Source organism: Littorina saxatilis, linkage group LG1, assembly GCF_037325665.1.
Source record: "Littorina saxatilis isolate snail1 linkage group LG1, US_GU_Lsax_2.0, whole genome shotgun sequence".
Lineage (NCBI taxonomy): Eukaryota > Metazoa > Mollusca > Gastropoda > Littorinimorpha > Littorinidae > Littorina > Littorina saxatilis.
Genome location: NC_090245.1, coordinates 74542236 through 74557613, shown reverse-complemented (window position 1 = coordinate 74557613; position 15378 = coordinate 74542236). Strand labels below are relative to the sequence as shown.

The 15378-nt window shown below is 41.4% G+C and overlaps 1 protein-coding gene across 4 annotated transcripts in view; it reads left to right on the top strand.

Annotated features, from left to right (window-relative positions):
* Window positions 1-15378, top strand: part of LOC138978852 (spatacsin-like) — a 67883-nt gene that overhangs the window by 22523 nt on the left and 29982 nt on the right. For 2 of the 4 annotated variants that reach the window (XR_011459830.1, XM_070351653.1), the window contains exons 14-31: window positions 608-759; window positions 2381-2527; window positions 2907-2973; window positions 3290-3461; window positions 5420-5646; window positions 6007-6115; window positions 6616-6775; window positions 7210-7429; window positions 8037-8132; window positions 8965-9110; window positions 9540-9734; window positions 10320-10427; window positions 10881-11112; window positions 11780-12006; window positions 13081-13218; window positions 13503-13682; window positions 14350-14499; window positions 14868-14984. Coding sequence is in view for 3 of the 4 variants with exons in the window: in XM_070351653.1 (XP_070207754.1) it covers window positions 608-759; window positions 2381-2527; window positions 2907-2973; window positions 3290-3461; window positions 5420-5646; window positions 6007-6115; window positions 6616-6775; window positions 7210-7429; window positions 8037-8132; window positions 8965-9110; window positions 9540-9734; window positions 10320-10427; window positions 10881-11112; window positions 11780-12006; window positions 13081-13218; window positions 13503-13682; window positions 14350-14499; window positions 14868-14984 (2843 nt within the window). In the remaining variant the exon portion in view is untranslated. The remainder of the gene's footprint in view (window positions 1-607; window positions 760-2380; window positions 2528-2906; window positions 2974-3289; window positions 3462-5419; window positions 5647-6006; window positions 6116-6615; window positions 6776-7209; window positions 7430-8036; window positions 8133-8964; window positions 9111-9539; window positions 9735-10319; window positions 10428-10880; window positions 11113-11779; window positions 12007-13080; window positions 13219-13502; window positions 13683-14349; window positions 14500-14867; window positions 14985-15378) is intronic. The other 2 variants (XM_070351662.1, XM_070351671.1) reach the window with 2 other exon arrangements.

Below are 15378 nucleotides of genomic sequence, written 5' to 3'. Positions count from 1 at the left end.
ATAGATGATGTTCGGAAATAACTCTGTCGGGATTGTATGGATTGTGAAATAGTGAGTACTCTTGTTTTTATTGAGGCAAAGTTTCTACGTGACATTATAGGCCAGTCACTAGCGAGGGGTGTGTCTGAAAAAAGTGGACCAGGAGCATGTGTGGAAAGTTTGCCTCACTAAAAGCAAGTGTATTCACTCTTTCACAACCCATACAAACCCGACCGAGTTATTTCCGGATTTCGTCTATTGTCTCATGACAGAATGCGTTGAAACCCCCCCCCCTTTTTTTTAGCACTTCAAAAATCTAAGAAAACAGGGTCTTAAAAAGGAAGAAGTCTTAAAAGGGGGATACATTTACAAAGGCTATGAACAGAAAGTCTGAGAAAACAGGGTCTTAAAAGGGAGGGAGTCTTTAAAGGGGGATACATTTACACAGGCTATGAACAGAAAGTCTGAGAAAACAGGGTCTTAAAAGGGAGGGAGTCTTAAAAGGGGGATACATTTACACAGGCTATGAACAGAAAGTCTGAGAAAACAGGGTCTTAAAAGGGAGGGAGTCTTAAATTGGGGGGTCTTAAAAGGGGGGTTTCATTGTACGTTTTTCCTTTTGAACCAGGTTGCAGCAAGATGTTTTCTGCCAGCCTGAGCATGGCGAGTGTGACATGGAAGCCAGACGCCTGGACATTGGCAAGGCTGCTGAGAGAGGATCATGTGACTGCTGCCGTGGCAACGCTCGCCTACCTGCCGGAGACAGAGAGTGTGACAGGGGTATGCATGCGCTTTGTCGATCATTTTGGAATGCTGTTTTTCTATAAATAACATGAGGGTGCATAACCTAAACTTCTGCTTTCATCAGAAGCATGCTGTCCAGCCATTCATGAACATTTGGAACAGATCGAATGGCAGGAAAAATCTCAAGAAGTATGAAATGATATGATATTAACAGCTATTGTGTTTTCAGCGTTGCAATAGGGTCCGATATTTAGACGAGACAAGTATAATGCCGACGAGTCGAAGACGAGTCGCATTATACTTGTTCAAGTCTAAATATCGGACCCTATTGCTACACTGAAAATACAATAGTGATTATATAGCTGTTCTGACCTTGATTTGGTGTTCCAAACTTACAAAATGACAGTTTTTGCGTCGATGCGTTGATCTCAGGTTTTGATAGCAGATGCCGTTTCTTAGTTTTGCGCAGGCGCCACACTGACTTTGGAAAAAAACTCGATTTGACAACACAGCCGTTAAACAGCTTTTTATTAGTTCATTCGTATACAACAAAAAGAAGTTTGAGTTTTTTAGATTTTGAGCAAGACTACTTATGAAGAAGACCAAAACACAACATCAATGGAAAACTAGAAACAACTGAAGAACTAGGATGCAACAAGGGGAGGAGAAGGAACAGCTAAGCAGTACAAGGCGAGCAGACGGCAGCGAAGTTTTCAGTTTGGGTGAATGGCATTTATACTTGTCTCGTCATGAAGCGAATTTTTCAACCTCAGTTATAAACGACTACATGAATGTTAGTGCCATGGGTTGTTCATCAATACTTCAGAGGGGAAGTGGGGTATTTAGTGTGGAGTTACGAGATAAGAAAAGCCGAATGCGAAAGTTTGTGTCAGTCGGCAACGGCTGAGCTCACACAGGCACACAAAAACGGCTGTTCCGGTTTACTCCCCTGTTTGTACTACATCTTTCGACTTTGGGCATTTTGTGGTGTTTAAGGACAGAAAATAATTGGTTTAGTCCTGTTTCATCGGGAAGTTAGCAGAAAAGGGTATGCTATCGACATTTGTAAAGCTGAAAAACATTCCCGAGAAGAATTTCAAGTTGTCAGTGTATGCTGTTGTCGATTGAAACATCGTGTGGTACAGATGGGTAAACCGGAACCATGCGTCTTTGCTATTGCCAATATGCTTTTGGATATTGACAAAAATGGCCGACTTCCGTAGCATTATGCTTTGATGATCGGAAGAGACCATCCAATCACAGCCCCCGAATTCCCCCATGTGTCCATCAGAATAGCTATATAGCCTTATATTTTATTTCTAGCATTTAGTGTATTGAATCTGTAGACATTACTGAATAGTGTAATGCCTGCATTATGAATAAGATGCACCCAAACTTCTTTTATTACAATGACAGAAGCTTTTTACGGCACACATTGACTATTTGACTGCAAATGGTGATTCACTGTATGCTGTGAATGTTTTCCAGTCTGCATCAGGGTTCTGGGGTGCAACATTTTAATTGGTATGTTTGACTGATCAGCAGGGTTCCATGCAACGGAAAACAACCTTTGGTGGGTGTCACTGGCCTTTTGAAATACAGTCTATTGACTTTCAAGATTCCGCCATTAAAGCTGATGATGTTGTTTACCTTTCAGCAGGCATCCAACAGTGATTCACCCTATACTGTTGATGCTGCCCTGTTGAGATCCAGTCTGCAGAGATTTCCCAAACTCCTGTCGGCGCTACTGCCACCTGATGCTGATACTTCTCGGTTTGACATCAATGTCTACCAGCTGCTGAGGGTGAGTGAAAGGGGAATGGGAGGGTCGGAGTGGGTGGGGGTGGGAGGGGAGGGTCTTAGTGGGGGGGTCCTGAAATGAAAGGACCAACAGCTCTGCTCCTACTGAAGAACAAGAACAAACTCTTTATTTTTTGTTTAAAAAAACACCAGGTATATGCCTTTAGGTTTGCCTAAAAAAATTGCAAAGATATCACTCTAAGACAGACATAAATAAAATAAAGAAGAATTAAAGAGGGAGAGAAATATATGGAGAAAGAAAGTATGCTGTTTAGGTTAGTATTTTTGTCCTGTCCTGTTTTTTAATCCATTCCTTTACTGTGTTTGTCTTTTAGAGCTTGGATTATTGTTCTCTTGAGGTTAATCTGATATTTTGATTGCAGGATAACGCTCCCCTTGATTCAAAGAGATTGTTCGGTTGGCAGTCTACAAATGCAATCGCTGCAGAAGGTATTGTTGCAATATTTTGACGGATCTAAAACATGGCCATTTATTTGCATCACTACCATATGTTTTATTTTGAGAAAAAGCTGACAGAAAACAATCAAATGTTTGTTTGTATTTTTTGTATTGTTGTTCAGATTCCATTTGGTTGTAACAATTTATTGGTAAGTTTAGACCAGTAATTATAATATAGAATACGAGATAATGAGATTGAATGCAAAAGTAATCATGTGTTCCTGAGATGTTGACATCATCAGAGATACTTTTTAAGTAATTCTGACTGAGGGGCAGGAGTACAATAATTATATTTCCTTTATTGCAGATGGTATGAAGATCTTACCGTACTTCTCTCACCCTGACCTAGTCAGCCGGTTTGCACACACTGCCAAGCTCAACTTTACCTACTACCTCAAGCATGGCCGACCATCGTATGCTTTCCTTTCCTTCTTATCCGAGGAGTTGGAGCACAAAACATCAACCTTATCTCCCAAAAGGTAAATGCAGGAGAAAAGAGAGTGTGGATAGATTTTTCTTTCACATTATTTTGTAGGTTGTTGGTGTATGCAAGCTGAATATAGGTACGGGTTAGTTTTGTGACAGACTGGGTTTTTCTTTCAATGGGCCAAGAATTTCAATACACATTGCACATGTGTCTAAATTAATACAGTCGAACCCACTTAAAACGAACACGCTTGTTACGAATTTTGACTTATGACGTATTAGTTTTAAGTTCCCAACTGAATACCTCTTTCTTCATGCTTAAAAAAAATGCTTAAAACGAATTCTTTATAACGAATTTATGCTTATAACGAGCACTTTTTGGATTCCCAAGCATGCATAATGTCTGTAATTTACTCACGCTTATGACGAAATCTTTAAACTCGTCCCGAGATCGACATATCATGGGAATTTGAGAAGTTTGAATACATGTGTCAAAGTCTTCCCTTGCGTCGACTGCTTGAACCATTGCTCAACCGATCACTGAATAAAGTTAAACTGATTACACTGTACTCACAAAACAATTTCAAATTTAGAATCAAAGTGATTGATAGCTCAGACACTGAACATGAATGACTGACTGACGTTTATTTCCTTCGCGAATACCAAAAACGAAACATCAATGGTTTGAACGGACGCCATTGCCAAAAACTATAGATGCCAGAGTGGTTTCCCTTGGACAAGGGAAACCACACTCTCAACGTTTGCGTTCGCCGGTTCGCGATAGTTTATCAGTCAGTCAGTGCTATCGATTTGGATTTGAACATCATGTTGCAACAAAACAAAAAAAACTAAATTGGCCAAGGTTTGCTACCCGTCGCCAAGGTAAGTGATTCCGGACAAATGATAGGAACACCGCGAATGTGGACAGTGTCAGTGTGTGCGTGTGTGTGACCAAAAACGTAACAACTGGATGAAACATCTGTGTGCTCACTCTCACTCAAACTCAACAATCATCACTCAACATGAGACACACATGAACATGTAACTGAATATGTCACTTTATTGTCTAAACGTGAAGCAGCATGAAAGTTGCGAAAGAAACAAATTGAAACACCATAAAATGTACAAGACTTTAAAAAAAAATTAAAAAAAATAAAAACAAAATCGATCAATTTTTTTAATACGAATTTTGGTTAAGACGAACTTTTTTTCCGATCCCCAGTGATTCGTCTTAAGCGAGTTCGACTGTAGCATCCTTTTTTTTTATGTTAAATTTCAAACTCAGTCAACTTTGATGTCACCGCATGTAAACCAGCAACCTGCCTTTCTCACCTACTCCCAGATTGTTGTCAATGGAACCTCTCTATATGTTATAACGACCACCCAAGGGACCAACCTAAAGTGGTCCTTTCAGACAGGTGGTTTTTATGGAAAGGTGAATTATACAGGAAAGAATTTCGTCAAGGTTTCCTTGGGGTGGTCGTAATGAGCAGGTGGTCATTATTAAAAGGTGGTCGCCCGGACAGGTTCAACTGTTCAAGTTAGAACTGCTTTGAAGAATCAGTATTGCTGTTTTCAACACTAGAATATTTGTCATCTTGAACGTTGATGCAGTGGCCTAGTGGATAAGACATCGGCTTCTTGATCGGAAGGTCGTGTGTTCAAATCCTGGTCGCTACCGCCTGGTGGGTTAAGGGAGGAGATTTTTCCGATCTCCCAGGTCAACTCATGTGCAGACCTGCTAGTGCCTTATCCCCCTTCGTGTGTACACGCAAGCACAAGACCAAGTGCGCACGGAAAAGATCCTGTAATCCATGTCAGAGTGCAGTGGGTTATTGAAACATGAAAATACCCAGCATGCTTCCCCCAAAAGCGGCATATGGGTGCCTGAATGGCAGGGTAAAAGCGGTCATACACGTAAAAACCCACTTGTGTAAAAACATGAGTGAACGTGGGAGTTTCAGCCTATGAACGAAGAAGAAGAAGAACATTGATTGTTTCTGTGTTGTAGGGTTCACGCTGCCTGTGGTGTGGCCCTGTGGTTGGCTGTCAAGCATTTCCACAACCCTCAGATCTCCAGCGCCTGCGTAGCTTTTGTGGAAATGCTGGGCACAGACAGCATTGTGCTGCGTACCTACATCCACGCAGGCGAAACCATGCTGACTCACCGCGTCAAAAACTCACCAGGACCCATTGAGAAGAGGAAGGAGCAGATGAAGGCCAGTGAGCAAGAAGTTGGTGAGTTAGTGTGCTTAATGTTTTGATTCGGTTCAAATGCTTTTGAAAACCTGTTTTTTCTGTATCTTCAAAAGTGGATATGGTTATTTTTCCAAGGTAAGATGACCTTTGTCTATTCCCATTGTTTTGTCTTCTCTCGTTTTTGATAGATATATGTTGTGTTTATGCTTATTGGTTTGGTTTAAAGAGGCAATATGTTAAAGTCTTACTGTTCGATATTATCATTTGTAGTTTTTCCTTTTTTTAAGGATCACCTATAAACTCATAGCTTGTTGTTGATTCTAAATATGTCCATTATATATTTTACCAATTCATTGAAAAAACACTGTTAAAACCAGTGTCTTGTTGATTATGTTGTAGTGTCTCTGATGCAGTCATGCCTGAGAAACCGGCACAGTCATGGTCGACGCCTATTGAGTAGCGTTGAGGATGCCATTGTGGATGAGATTGGAAGAGAAGGCCTCAGCAGGTTGGATGTTATGTCTTTTTGTTGTTTTATATTTCTGTGCAAAAATTGCTGTCTTGTTATGAAAAGAAGCTAGTAGATGTGTTATGCTCAGAGACTGATTCAGGCTTGCACAATCGTCAAAGTCACTGCTTGATTTATCTAAGACAGCAAAACTGGCTTTGGATGCACATGCAGGAGTCCTTTGAAATTTTGAACATGCTATCTATCCTTGCGATGCGACGTATACTTTTATATATTTTCTATAAGTTCTTTTTAACAGAGATAGGGTGGTTAACGAAAAAAGATTGTCAGGACTTTCATAATACTAACTTAATTAAGTTTACAATGGGATGGAAAGGAGTGTAGTTTTGTTTTGGTCAAGTACATGTGAAGGCGCATAGTTTCTACATTTTTCATCATCTGTGTTTTAGTACAGTTCGCTATACTTATTTTGTTCAGTTGTTTTATACTTCTTTAATGGACACTGACATGGGAATGTAATATTCTTTTCAATTTGATAGTACAAGTGTGGAAGCTGCACTGAAATGGACCCTCGCCATTGTGATCTGTCACCATCTTCACCTGCCGCTGACGACACGATTCTTGGAGTCTTGTGCACGTGACGATCGCTGGCTGCCTTTCATCTGGTTCGGCCAGCTGCATCAGTATCCAAAAATACAGGTACGATGTGTGTGTGTGCGTGCATGTGTGCGTGTGTGCATGCATGTGTGTTTATGTGTACGTGTGTGCATGTGAGTGCATGTGTGTGTGTATGTGTCAGTGTGTGTGTGTGTGTGTGTGTGTGTGTGTGTGTGTGTGCGTGTGTGTGTGTGTGTGTGTGTGTGTGTGTGTATGTGTGTGTATGTGTGTGTGTGTGTGTGTGTGAATATGTTCATGTTTGTGTAAGTACAATTGTTTTCCATTTTTTCCAGCTGTGTGCCTGTAAGTCTATCAAATATTGCAAACGAATTTTGTAGCAAAGAGAAGTTATTTTCTCAGAGTTAAACATGTCAAATTAGGTCATAAATAAAAGCACCAACGCAAGTTAAGATATATATTTGACGTTGGTTCTTGCCTTCATTGCTTGACATTTGACATTTTCATGTTGTTGACAGCTGCAGCAAGTGTTGCACCAGTTCCCCAGCCGACACCTGCGCGACCACTTCTACTACATCATCACCAATGCCAGCAGCAACACTGTCACCTCCGCCACAGCAGCAACAGGAGGGGATGGCAAACAAGGGGGAGGAGGAGGAGGGAGCACTGCTGATGGAAATCGCAGCACAAGGTCTTCGTTGTATTCCAAAATCGGCGTGAAGACTTCGGCAGAGAAAGGTCAGTCATAGATTTGAATGAACCATCGACAGGCGCAATTGCCTAGTGGTTAAGGTGCCAGCCTTACATGTAGAAGGTTCGAGGTTTAAGTCCTGGCGGTGCAGAACTGCTGGTGCCTTATTCCCCTTCGTGTGTACACGCAACCAAAGACCAAGTACGCATGAAAAAGATTCTTTCATCCATGTCAGAGTTCGATGGGTTATAGAAACACAAACAAACCCAGCATGCATCCCCCCAAGCTGGAGTATGACTGCTTAAATGGCAGAGATATAAAAAAAGGCCATACACATAACAAAAATGTGTACGGTACCTTGGAGCTGCATCCCATGAACGCAGTACAAGAAGAAGAAGAAAGAACCATGACCTTCATCAATACAGTATTATTAGCAACTACAGAATTGTTTTTGCAAGAAAATGTGTTATTGGGAAATATTGAAGAAGGGTGGAGAGAGGCGACTTTTATCAAGTATGTTTTGGGGTATTTATTATTATTGTGAATGAAGATTAGCCGTACAGCTTTCAGTTTTCGTTGCTTTTGGATTTCATGGATGTCATTGCTGATTTACCTGTGCAATGTGCTGTACAATGTACTTTCCTTTCATTGCAGCCAAGGGAAGCAGTGAGGAGGAAGAAGAGGAGGAGTCAAGAAGAGAGGAGGCTCAAGCACAGCACAAATCAAGTTCTCGGCAGAGTGCGCATGAAGGTCAGTAAGCCTGAAGGTTGAATCATGCTTGAACCATACTCCACATTATAGCCCCGTGGAAGTCACGTCACATACTAAAAGAAGAGTGAAATTTTGAGATTCATCGAATGTGATGAAGAAGCTCACACAGAGATTTATCTGGTTATTGCCCTGCTTTACACTAAGTATTTGTGTGATATCATCATTGTCAGCCCCCTCAGCTGAGAGGACACCACCCAATAACGGATATTTTGTGTTGTACCTTTATTAATTCAATCAAACATCCTTCTCCTGAAAGACTACCTGCAATTTATCAAGTGCAACAGACAGTGTCAAAAAATAACTCTGTTGGGGTGTCATTAGGTCAGAAAGAGTGGCACCCCTTGCAAACATTGAGGCAAACACACACTGCTAATCGTTGCAGACAAGCGACCATGGCGTCACAGTAAAGAATGAGCTCTGATGTTACGCAATGTCTGCTCAATATCATACCATTTTCATAAAAAATATTCTCATTGGAGCTCACTGTTTTTCTGCCACCATGATTGCTTTTAACCACTGATCAGTGCCTCGCTGTCCCAGTCAATAAAAACTCCAACAGAGTTATTTCCAGAATTCATCTATTTCAAGAGAGTTTGAAAATACTGAATAAACGGATGGGTGGATGTTTGGGTTGAATTGATGGATAGATGTGTGGGTCGATGGAGGGAGGGGTAGCTGGATGGACAGACAAGTTGGGTTATTTACTTAATATCAGAGGTAACATTCTCTGCCGAGTATGAGTTGCTGACTGAATATGTTGATGAATGGATTGATGTAGTTTTCATTTTTCTTTTACAATCAATTTCTTCAGATCTTGATGTGACAGAAGAATCTTCAGCATCCGATGTGTTCAGAGTGATTTTCTCTGCCATGGCGACCAGTGAACCGTGGAAGTCTCTCCTCATGCACGCCGTTGTTCTGCGCAATCCTCTCTTTGCTGAGTTGGCTGGATGCCTTGTAGGCTTTTTCTTTCTATTTCACATGTTATTGCTGAACATATGCATGGTTTTTGAATCTTAGAATGTTATATGTAAACATGAGATCTTTGAAGTTTGACAAAGTTCAAAGGGAGACAAAATTAAGCTTAATTTATTGAAAAAAACTGGTCTAGCTAATTGGTGCAGAGAGAAGAGAACCATAATGTGTTGAACTTGCTTAGAGTTCTATGTAGTGCAGGATATAAACCTTAGGTTATGTAAATATTTGATGTAATGCCATTTTCAGGTGCAAGATAATAATCTTAGGATATGTAAATATTTGGTTCAATGCAATTTTCAGATGCAAGATAATAATCTTAGGGTATGTAAATATTTGGTTCAATGCAATTTTCAGGTGCAAGATAAGAATCTTAGGGTATGTAAATATTTGGTTCAATGCAATTTTCAGGGTGCCCCAATGGTGTCTGCGCTGTGTGGTTGGCTGGTGGCCATGTTGTCCCCGTCTGGACATGCTCGCTTTGTGGAGCATCATGGGAAGCGCGTGTGGAAGTGGACCATGAGTCAGCTGGAGAAACTGATGGAGCTGTACCTGCAGAGTCACGCCGAGAACACACTGGCTGCTGCCTTCTTCATCTTTCAGCCTGTAAGAGAAATTCTTCTTCTTCTTATGCGTTCATGGGCTGAAACACCCACCTTTCTTCTTCTTCTTCTTCTTCGGCGTTCCAGACCCACCTTTCACTTTTTGTGTGTGTGGGTTTTTACCCCGCCATTTAGGCAGCCATACTCTGCTTTCCAGGAAGTAAGAGAAATGAGTTGATGAACAGCAAATGCATTAAATGCGATAATACTTAGACTAGGACAGATGGGTGGAGGGGCAGATGGATCGATGGAGGGAAGGACAAAAAGACAAACAGTTGGACAGAGAGACACACATGTATATGCAGAAACACACTTACACACACACAGAGGCTCAAATATGCACAAATACACACACACTTCTCATGCATGCACACAAATGCTAATGCAAACACACATGCACGCGGCCACGCATCCACCATGCACACACACACACACACACACACACACACACACACACGCATACACACACACACACACACATACACACGCACACACATTCACATCCACCATGTTGATCATGATGAACAATCACTCAAGAAATTGCCCACCATACTGCCATTGTTTTAAAGAAAAATGTGTGTGATTCCAGATTTCTCCTCTGCTTCCGTTCCTTCAGTTCATAGCAGAGTGTGTGTCATGGAAAAACTATGAGGGGTGTAAGCTACCCCTGGACAACTTCAAAGACTCCATGGCTTCTGTAAGTTTGCATCAGTTTATTTCTTTTTTTCAGCTTGTGGGATATTTGATTTTCGGTTTTCATTGACCTCCACTTTCATCTCTTCTGTCCCCAACAAACGTATCAAAGTGTGTTGGTGAAAAGATGTGGGAATTGGTCACCTCAGTGAAAATGACCCCATGGAAAGGAAAAGAAACCCACACATACAAAAAACAACAAGATCCAACAACAACAACAAACAACAACAACAACAACAACAACAACAACAACAACAACAACAACAACAACAGAAGAACACACAAACACAAAGTTTGCTAGCCCAGCTGATATGTAGGTAGTTCAGCTGGCTGGCAAGCAGGCAGGCAAACCCTTCATTGTTCAATCTATTCTGAGGTTGGATGTTTGGTTTGCTCATTCTTGCAATTAATTTACAACTGCTGGAATGATAATCTTCGTGTCTTGTGTTTTTCACAGCAGATTAGCCAAACGTTGACCAAGCCCTCCAGCACTGCAGAAAAAAAGCGCAACTCAGAAACAACATCCACAGACCCTGCAGAGGAAGTGATCGGTGACCGAGACTGGCTGGAGCACATGGCGTACAAAGTGGTGCACTATGAGTTGGTGCATTGCAGCAGTTTGTACGACGCTCTGCACATGCTGGCTTTACTGGTGGAAGAAAACATTGCCCTGGTGTTTAGCTTTGATGGTGAGGCTGATATGATGTAGCTGTTTGTGAACTGTCTTTTATTGTGTAAGAAATGTAGGGCCCTGTAGCTCAGGTGGTAGAGCACTGGACTTGTGATTCTAAGGTCGCAGGTTCGAATCCGGACCTGGACGGACATGGGTCAACTATGTGCAGACTCAGAGATCTATGTTCCACCCTTGTGTCACCACTGTGGCATGTAAAAGACCTTGGTCATTCTGCCATAAGTGCAGGTGGCTGATTACACCTAAACACGCATACACTTGGGTAGGTTGACTCTGTTGCTGCTAGCTTTCCACTAGGAGGAAGCGACCCGAAGTTCCCAGCGATGGGACAATAAAGTAATGAGAATGAGAGAGAATGAGAATGAGTAAAGTGGCATCTGGGCTTTGTACTGGGGGTGTTCATTTTTTTGTCAATTTGTGCATGTTCAGTCACTTGAGTGTACAATGTTCGATTTTGACATTCTGATGATTTGTTTTCACCTCCAAGTCAGCATAGATGCAACAAAAGTGGGCTGCTCTGCAGAGGTTTATCTGTCATCCTTTTAGCTGTGACTTTATCTTTAGCATTCTAATGTTCCTTTTGTTCCTATTTGTCAAATGTAGAAATGTAAATGTCAGTAGTTCCTCTTTTTGTTGTGATCTAATTTCTCTGTGTTCTGTTTCAGTGCTGGACTTTGGCCACCTACACAGGATGCTGGAGATTCTGCACAAAAACCAGGTGACCAATGCCCACCTGCCTCACCTGTTTGTCGACAAACCTGAACAGCGCAAAGCGTATCTGTCGGAGTGCCAGAAGGCCTTGGAGTCCCTGATGGCCCAGGGGGTGTATGAAGATGCCTACACCTTCGGCCAGTGTGCGGGGTTGGATGTGTCTGCCGTTGTCCTCAGACATGTGAGTTTGTCGTTTGCCTGAGGGGAAGAAGTGATGAGAATGAGTGTGAAGTAAGATGTACAGCAGGTTCAACAATCGCTTATTGTTTGATGGAGTGAAACCCCTCTGTTAAGACACCCTATTTAAAGACTTCCTAATTGTCTTCTGAGATGTTATATTCTTTACATTTGTGAATTTACATCCATTTTAAAACTTCTTCTATTTGGGCGGGGATGTAGCTCAGTCGGTAGCGCGCTGGATTTGTATCCAGTTGGCCGCTGTCAGCATGAGTTCGTCCCCACGTTCGGCGAGAGATTTATTTCTCAGAGTCAACTTTGTGTGCAGACTCTCCTCGGTGTCCGAACACCCCCGTGTGTACACGCAAGCACAAGACCAAGTGCGCACGAAAAAGATCCTGTAATCCATGTCAGAGTTCGGTGGGTTATAGAAACACAAAAATACCCAGCATGCTTCCTCCGAAAACGGCGTATGGCTGCCTAAATGGCGGGGTAAAAAATGGTCATACACGTAAAATTCCACTCGTGCAAAAAACACGAGTGTACGTGGGAGTTTCAGCCCACGAACGCAGAAGAAGAAGAAGAAGAAACTCCTTCTATTTGAAGACCTCATTTTCTCAAACGTTTTGATCTTCAAGGGGGTGTTCTGTATAATCTTTTCTGATCTTGTTTTTGTTACTGTTGGCGACTGATCTTGATGTTTACCCAGGGGAGCCTTGTAACAGAGACTTCATTGTGCTTACTTATTTTATCCATGCTTGCATAGTTGTTATAAGAATATACCTTGTAGAAACTGTTGAAAGATCTAAAGTTTTAGCTGCTTGCATTGCAAAATGAGAATCTTAGATAACTTTTGGATCAGCATTTTAAAGCATGCATTTCAAATCTTGTCAATCAGAAAGAAAACTGTATGGAGTTGGACTCTTCAACAATGTTTGAATATAATGCCATGCCAGTACTGTAGTAAGTCAATACTGATCATCAAACTGAACTGTACAAATTCTTCTCTATGAACAGATTGATCTATGCAAGCTTCATGCATTTTTGTACATCATTGTTTCCGTGTTTGTTGGACCAGCTGGAGAGTGAAAAGCAGCAGCTGAAAGCGTCAGGTGTGTGGGAGTCACCTGTCATACGTCAGCGCTACTGGGCCAGGTCTGGGGTCAGGTGTACCAGGTTCCAGCTGTCTCCCCACACTGTTGCTGACTTCTTCCAGGTGAGAGAGTTGATGAGCGTATTTGACATAGTAATTTACTGAGGCAAGTAAGAAAGTCATAGAATTTCAGGTGAGAAAATCATTATCAGGAATTGAATTAGTGATTGTAGATTGTAAGATATTGAATTACTAAAGCAGCTCTATGACTACCAGGTGATTTCAGTATTCCATTTTATTTCCACCAAACTTTAACTCTCTTTTATTATATTTTTAGGATTTAATGGATGGATTGGGCGAAGAATATTCTCACAGAAATGAAATGACCTGTAACATTTAATTTACAGCAAGAAGCAGACGGCACAGAGCACTTGCCAGAGAAAGTGACGCTGTTCAAGTTGTCTCTGAACCACCTGGAGACCTACCAAGACGACCAGGATTCCACCAGTCTCACTGCTTTGAGAGACCAGATCTTCACACGCATGTGGCAGTACCGCATTCAGGACAGAGTCTTCAAGAATCAAAAGGTAAAATTTAGAAGTGATTACAAAGTATTTGTTAATTGTTTGCGGTTGTTTGAAGGGTTGGTGTAGCTTATAGAAATGTGGTTATCTTTCTACTGTTTGGTAAAAAAATTAGTATAACTATTTGTGTGTTGTGTGTTTGTGTGTGTTTGGGTACACTATAGTTGTGAGTGTGTGTGTTTGGGTACACTATAGTTGTGAGTGTGTGTGTTTGGGTACACTATAGTTGTGAGTGTGTGTGTTTGGGTACACTATAGTTGTGAGTGTGTGTGTTTGGGTACACTATAGTTGTGAGTGTGTGTGTTTGGGTACACTATAGTTGTGAGTGTGTGTGTTTGGGTACACTATAGTTCTGAGTGTGTGTGTTTGGGTACACTATAGTTGTGAGTGTGTGTGTTTGGGTACACTATAGTTGTGAGTGTGTGTGTTTGGGTACACTATAGTTGTGAGTGTGTGTGTTTGAGTGTGATTATGCGCATTGGTTCACTGTGGGAGTGTGTCTATGTGTGTGTGTATGTGTGTGTGTTTGCATGCATGTGTACGTGTTCAGTTTACCACTGTGTGCATGTGTGCTTAAATTTACTGTCTGATTATGCTTGTGTTTACAAATACATGACTAGGCAAACAACACGTTTCATCAACGTTTTCAAATAATGATGTTTGTGCACAGGTTGAAAGTACAGGGGAACCAGAGGACATTTTCAGTGAAGCCGAGGACACAGACGCCAACAAGAAAGTGACAGCTAATCGTGAAGAACTTCTGCATAAAGCTGCCCTCCCCAAACCTCAAGTTGACCCTTCCAATGAGCTAAACTCAGAGGTAAGAAAGAATGTAAATTTATGAATCAGACTGAAAAAGTCAAACTGTTTTGAAACATATGGTTAATTGTGCTAAAGTGACAGTGTTTTTAGGTTTGATTTTACTCAGGTAAACTTACAGCAGAAAATGTTTCATGAAAATTTCCGCTTGATTTTCTTAAAAACCTTAAAAAGTTCGAATTTCTGTGGAGAGAGGTTAACTTTTTTTTTTAGTACAGAAGCAAATGTTTGGCATCTGATGAAAAGTACAGCATGTGTGCTTGAAAGAAGTTGATGTTAGTTATATGTCCCAGTACTCAGTATATTCAGGAGTCTTACAGTATCTTTCACAAAAATGTTGACTCATTGTGTGAAATGTCTGCATTGCAGGAAGCGATGGAGTTGGAGAGAGTGATGGAAGAACTGTTGTCGGAGGGGAGTGTGTCGGAGTGTTGTCACCTGGCGCGACTCCTGGGGGGACAGTCTGCTGACCTGGTCGTTGTGCTGGTCAGTTGCTTGCTTTTCTTGCTGTCTCTTCTCCACATGCATATGTGTGTGTGTGTGTGTGTGTGTGTTTATTGGAATTGTAAAGCGCTTTGAGCTGTGAATCGGGACTTGCACTGTAGAAAAGTGATTTATTATTTATTGTTATTATATGTGCACATGTACATGTGCTCGAGCATATACACATACATGCATGGAATAACAAACACACACACACGTGTATGTCAATGCACAAAAGCTGCGTCTGCTTGTTTGATGGCTTGAAGATGAGGGGGAGGAACGATTGTTATTGAATGTTCTGACCAAGTTAATATTTTCTCCTACCCAATGTTTACATGTATCTTGTAAACCTGTGTTGTGTTTCAAAAATGAAAGGACCTTAGTACAGGTGAGATGA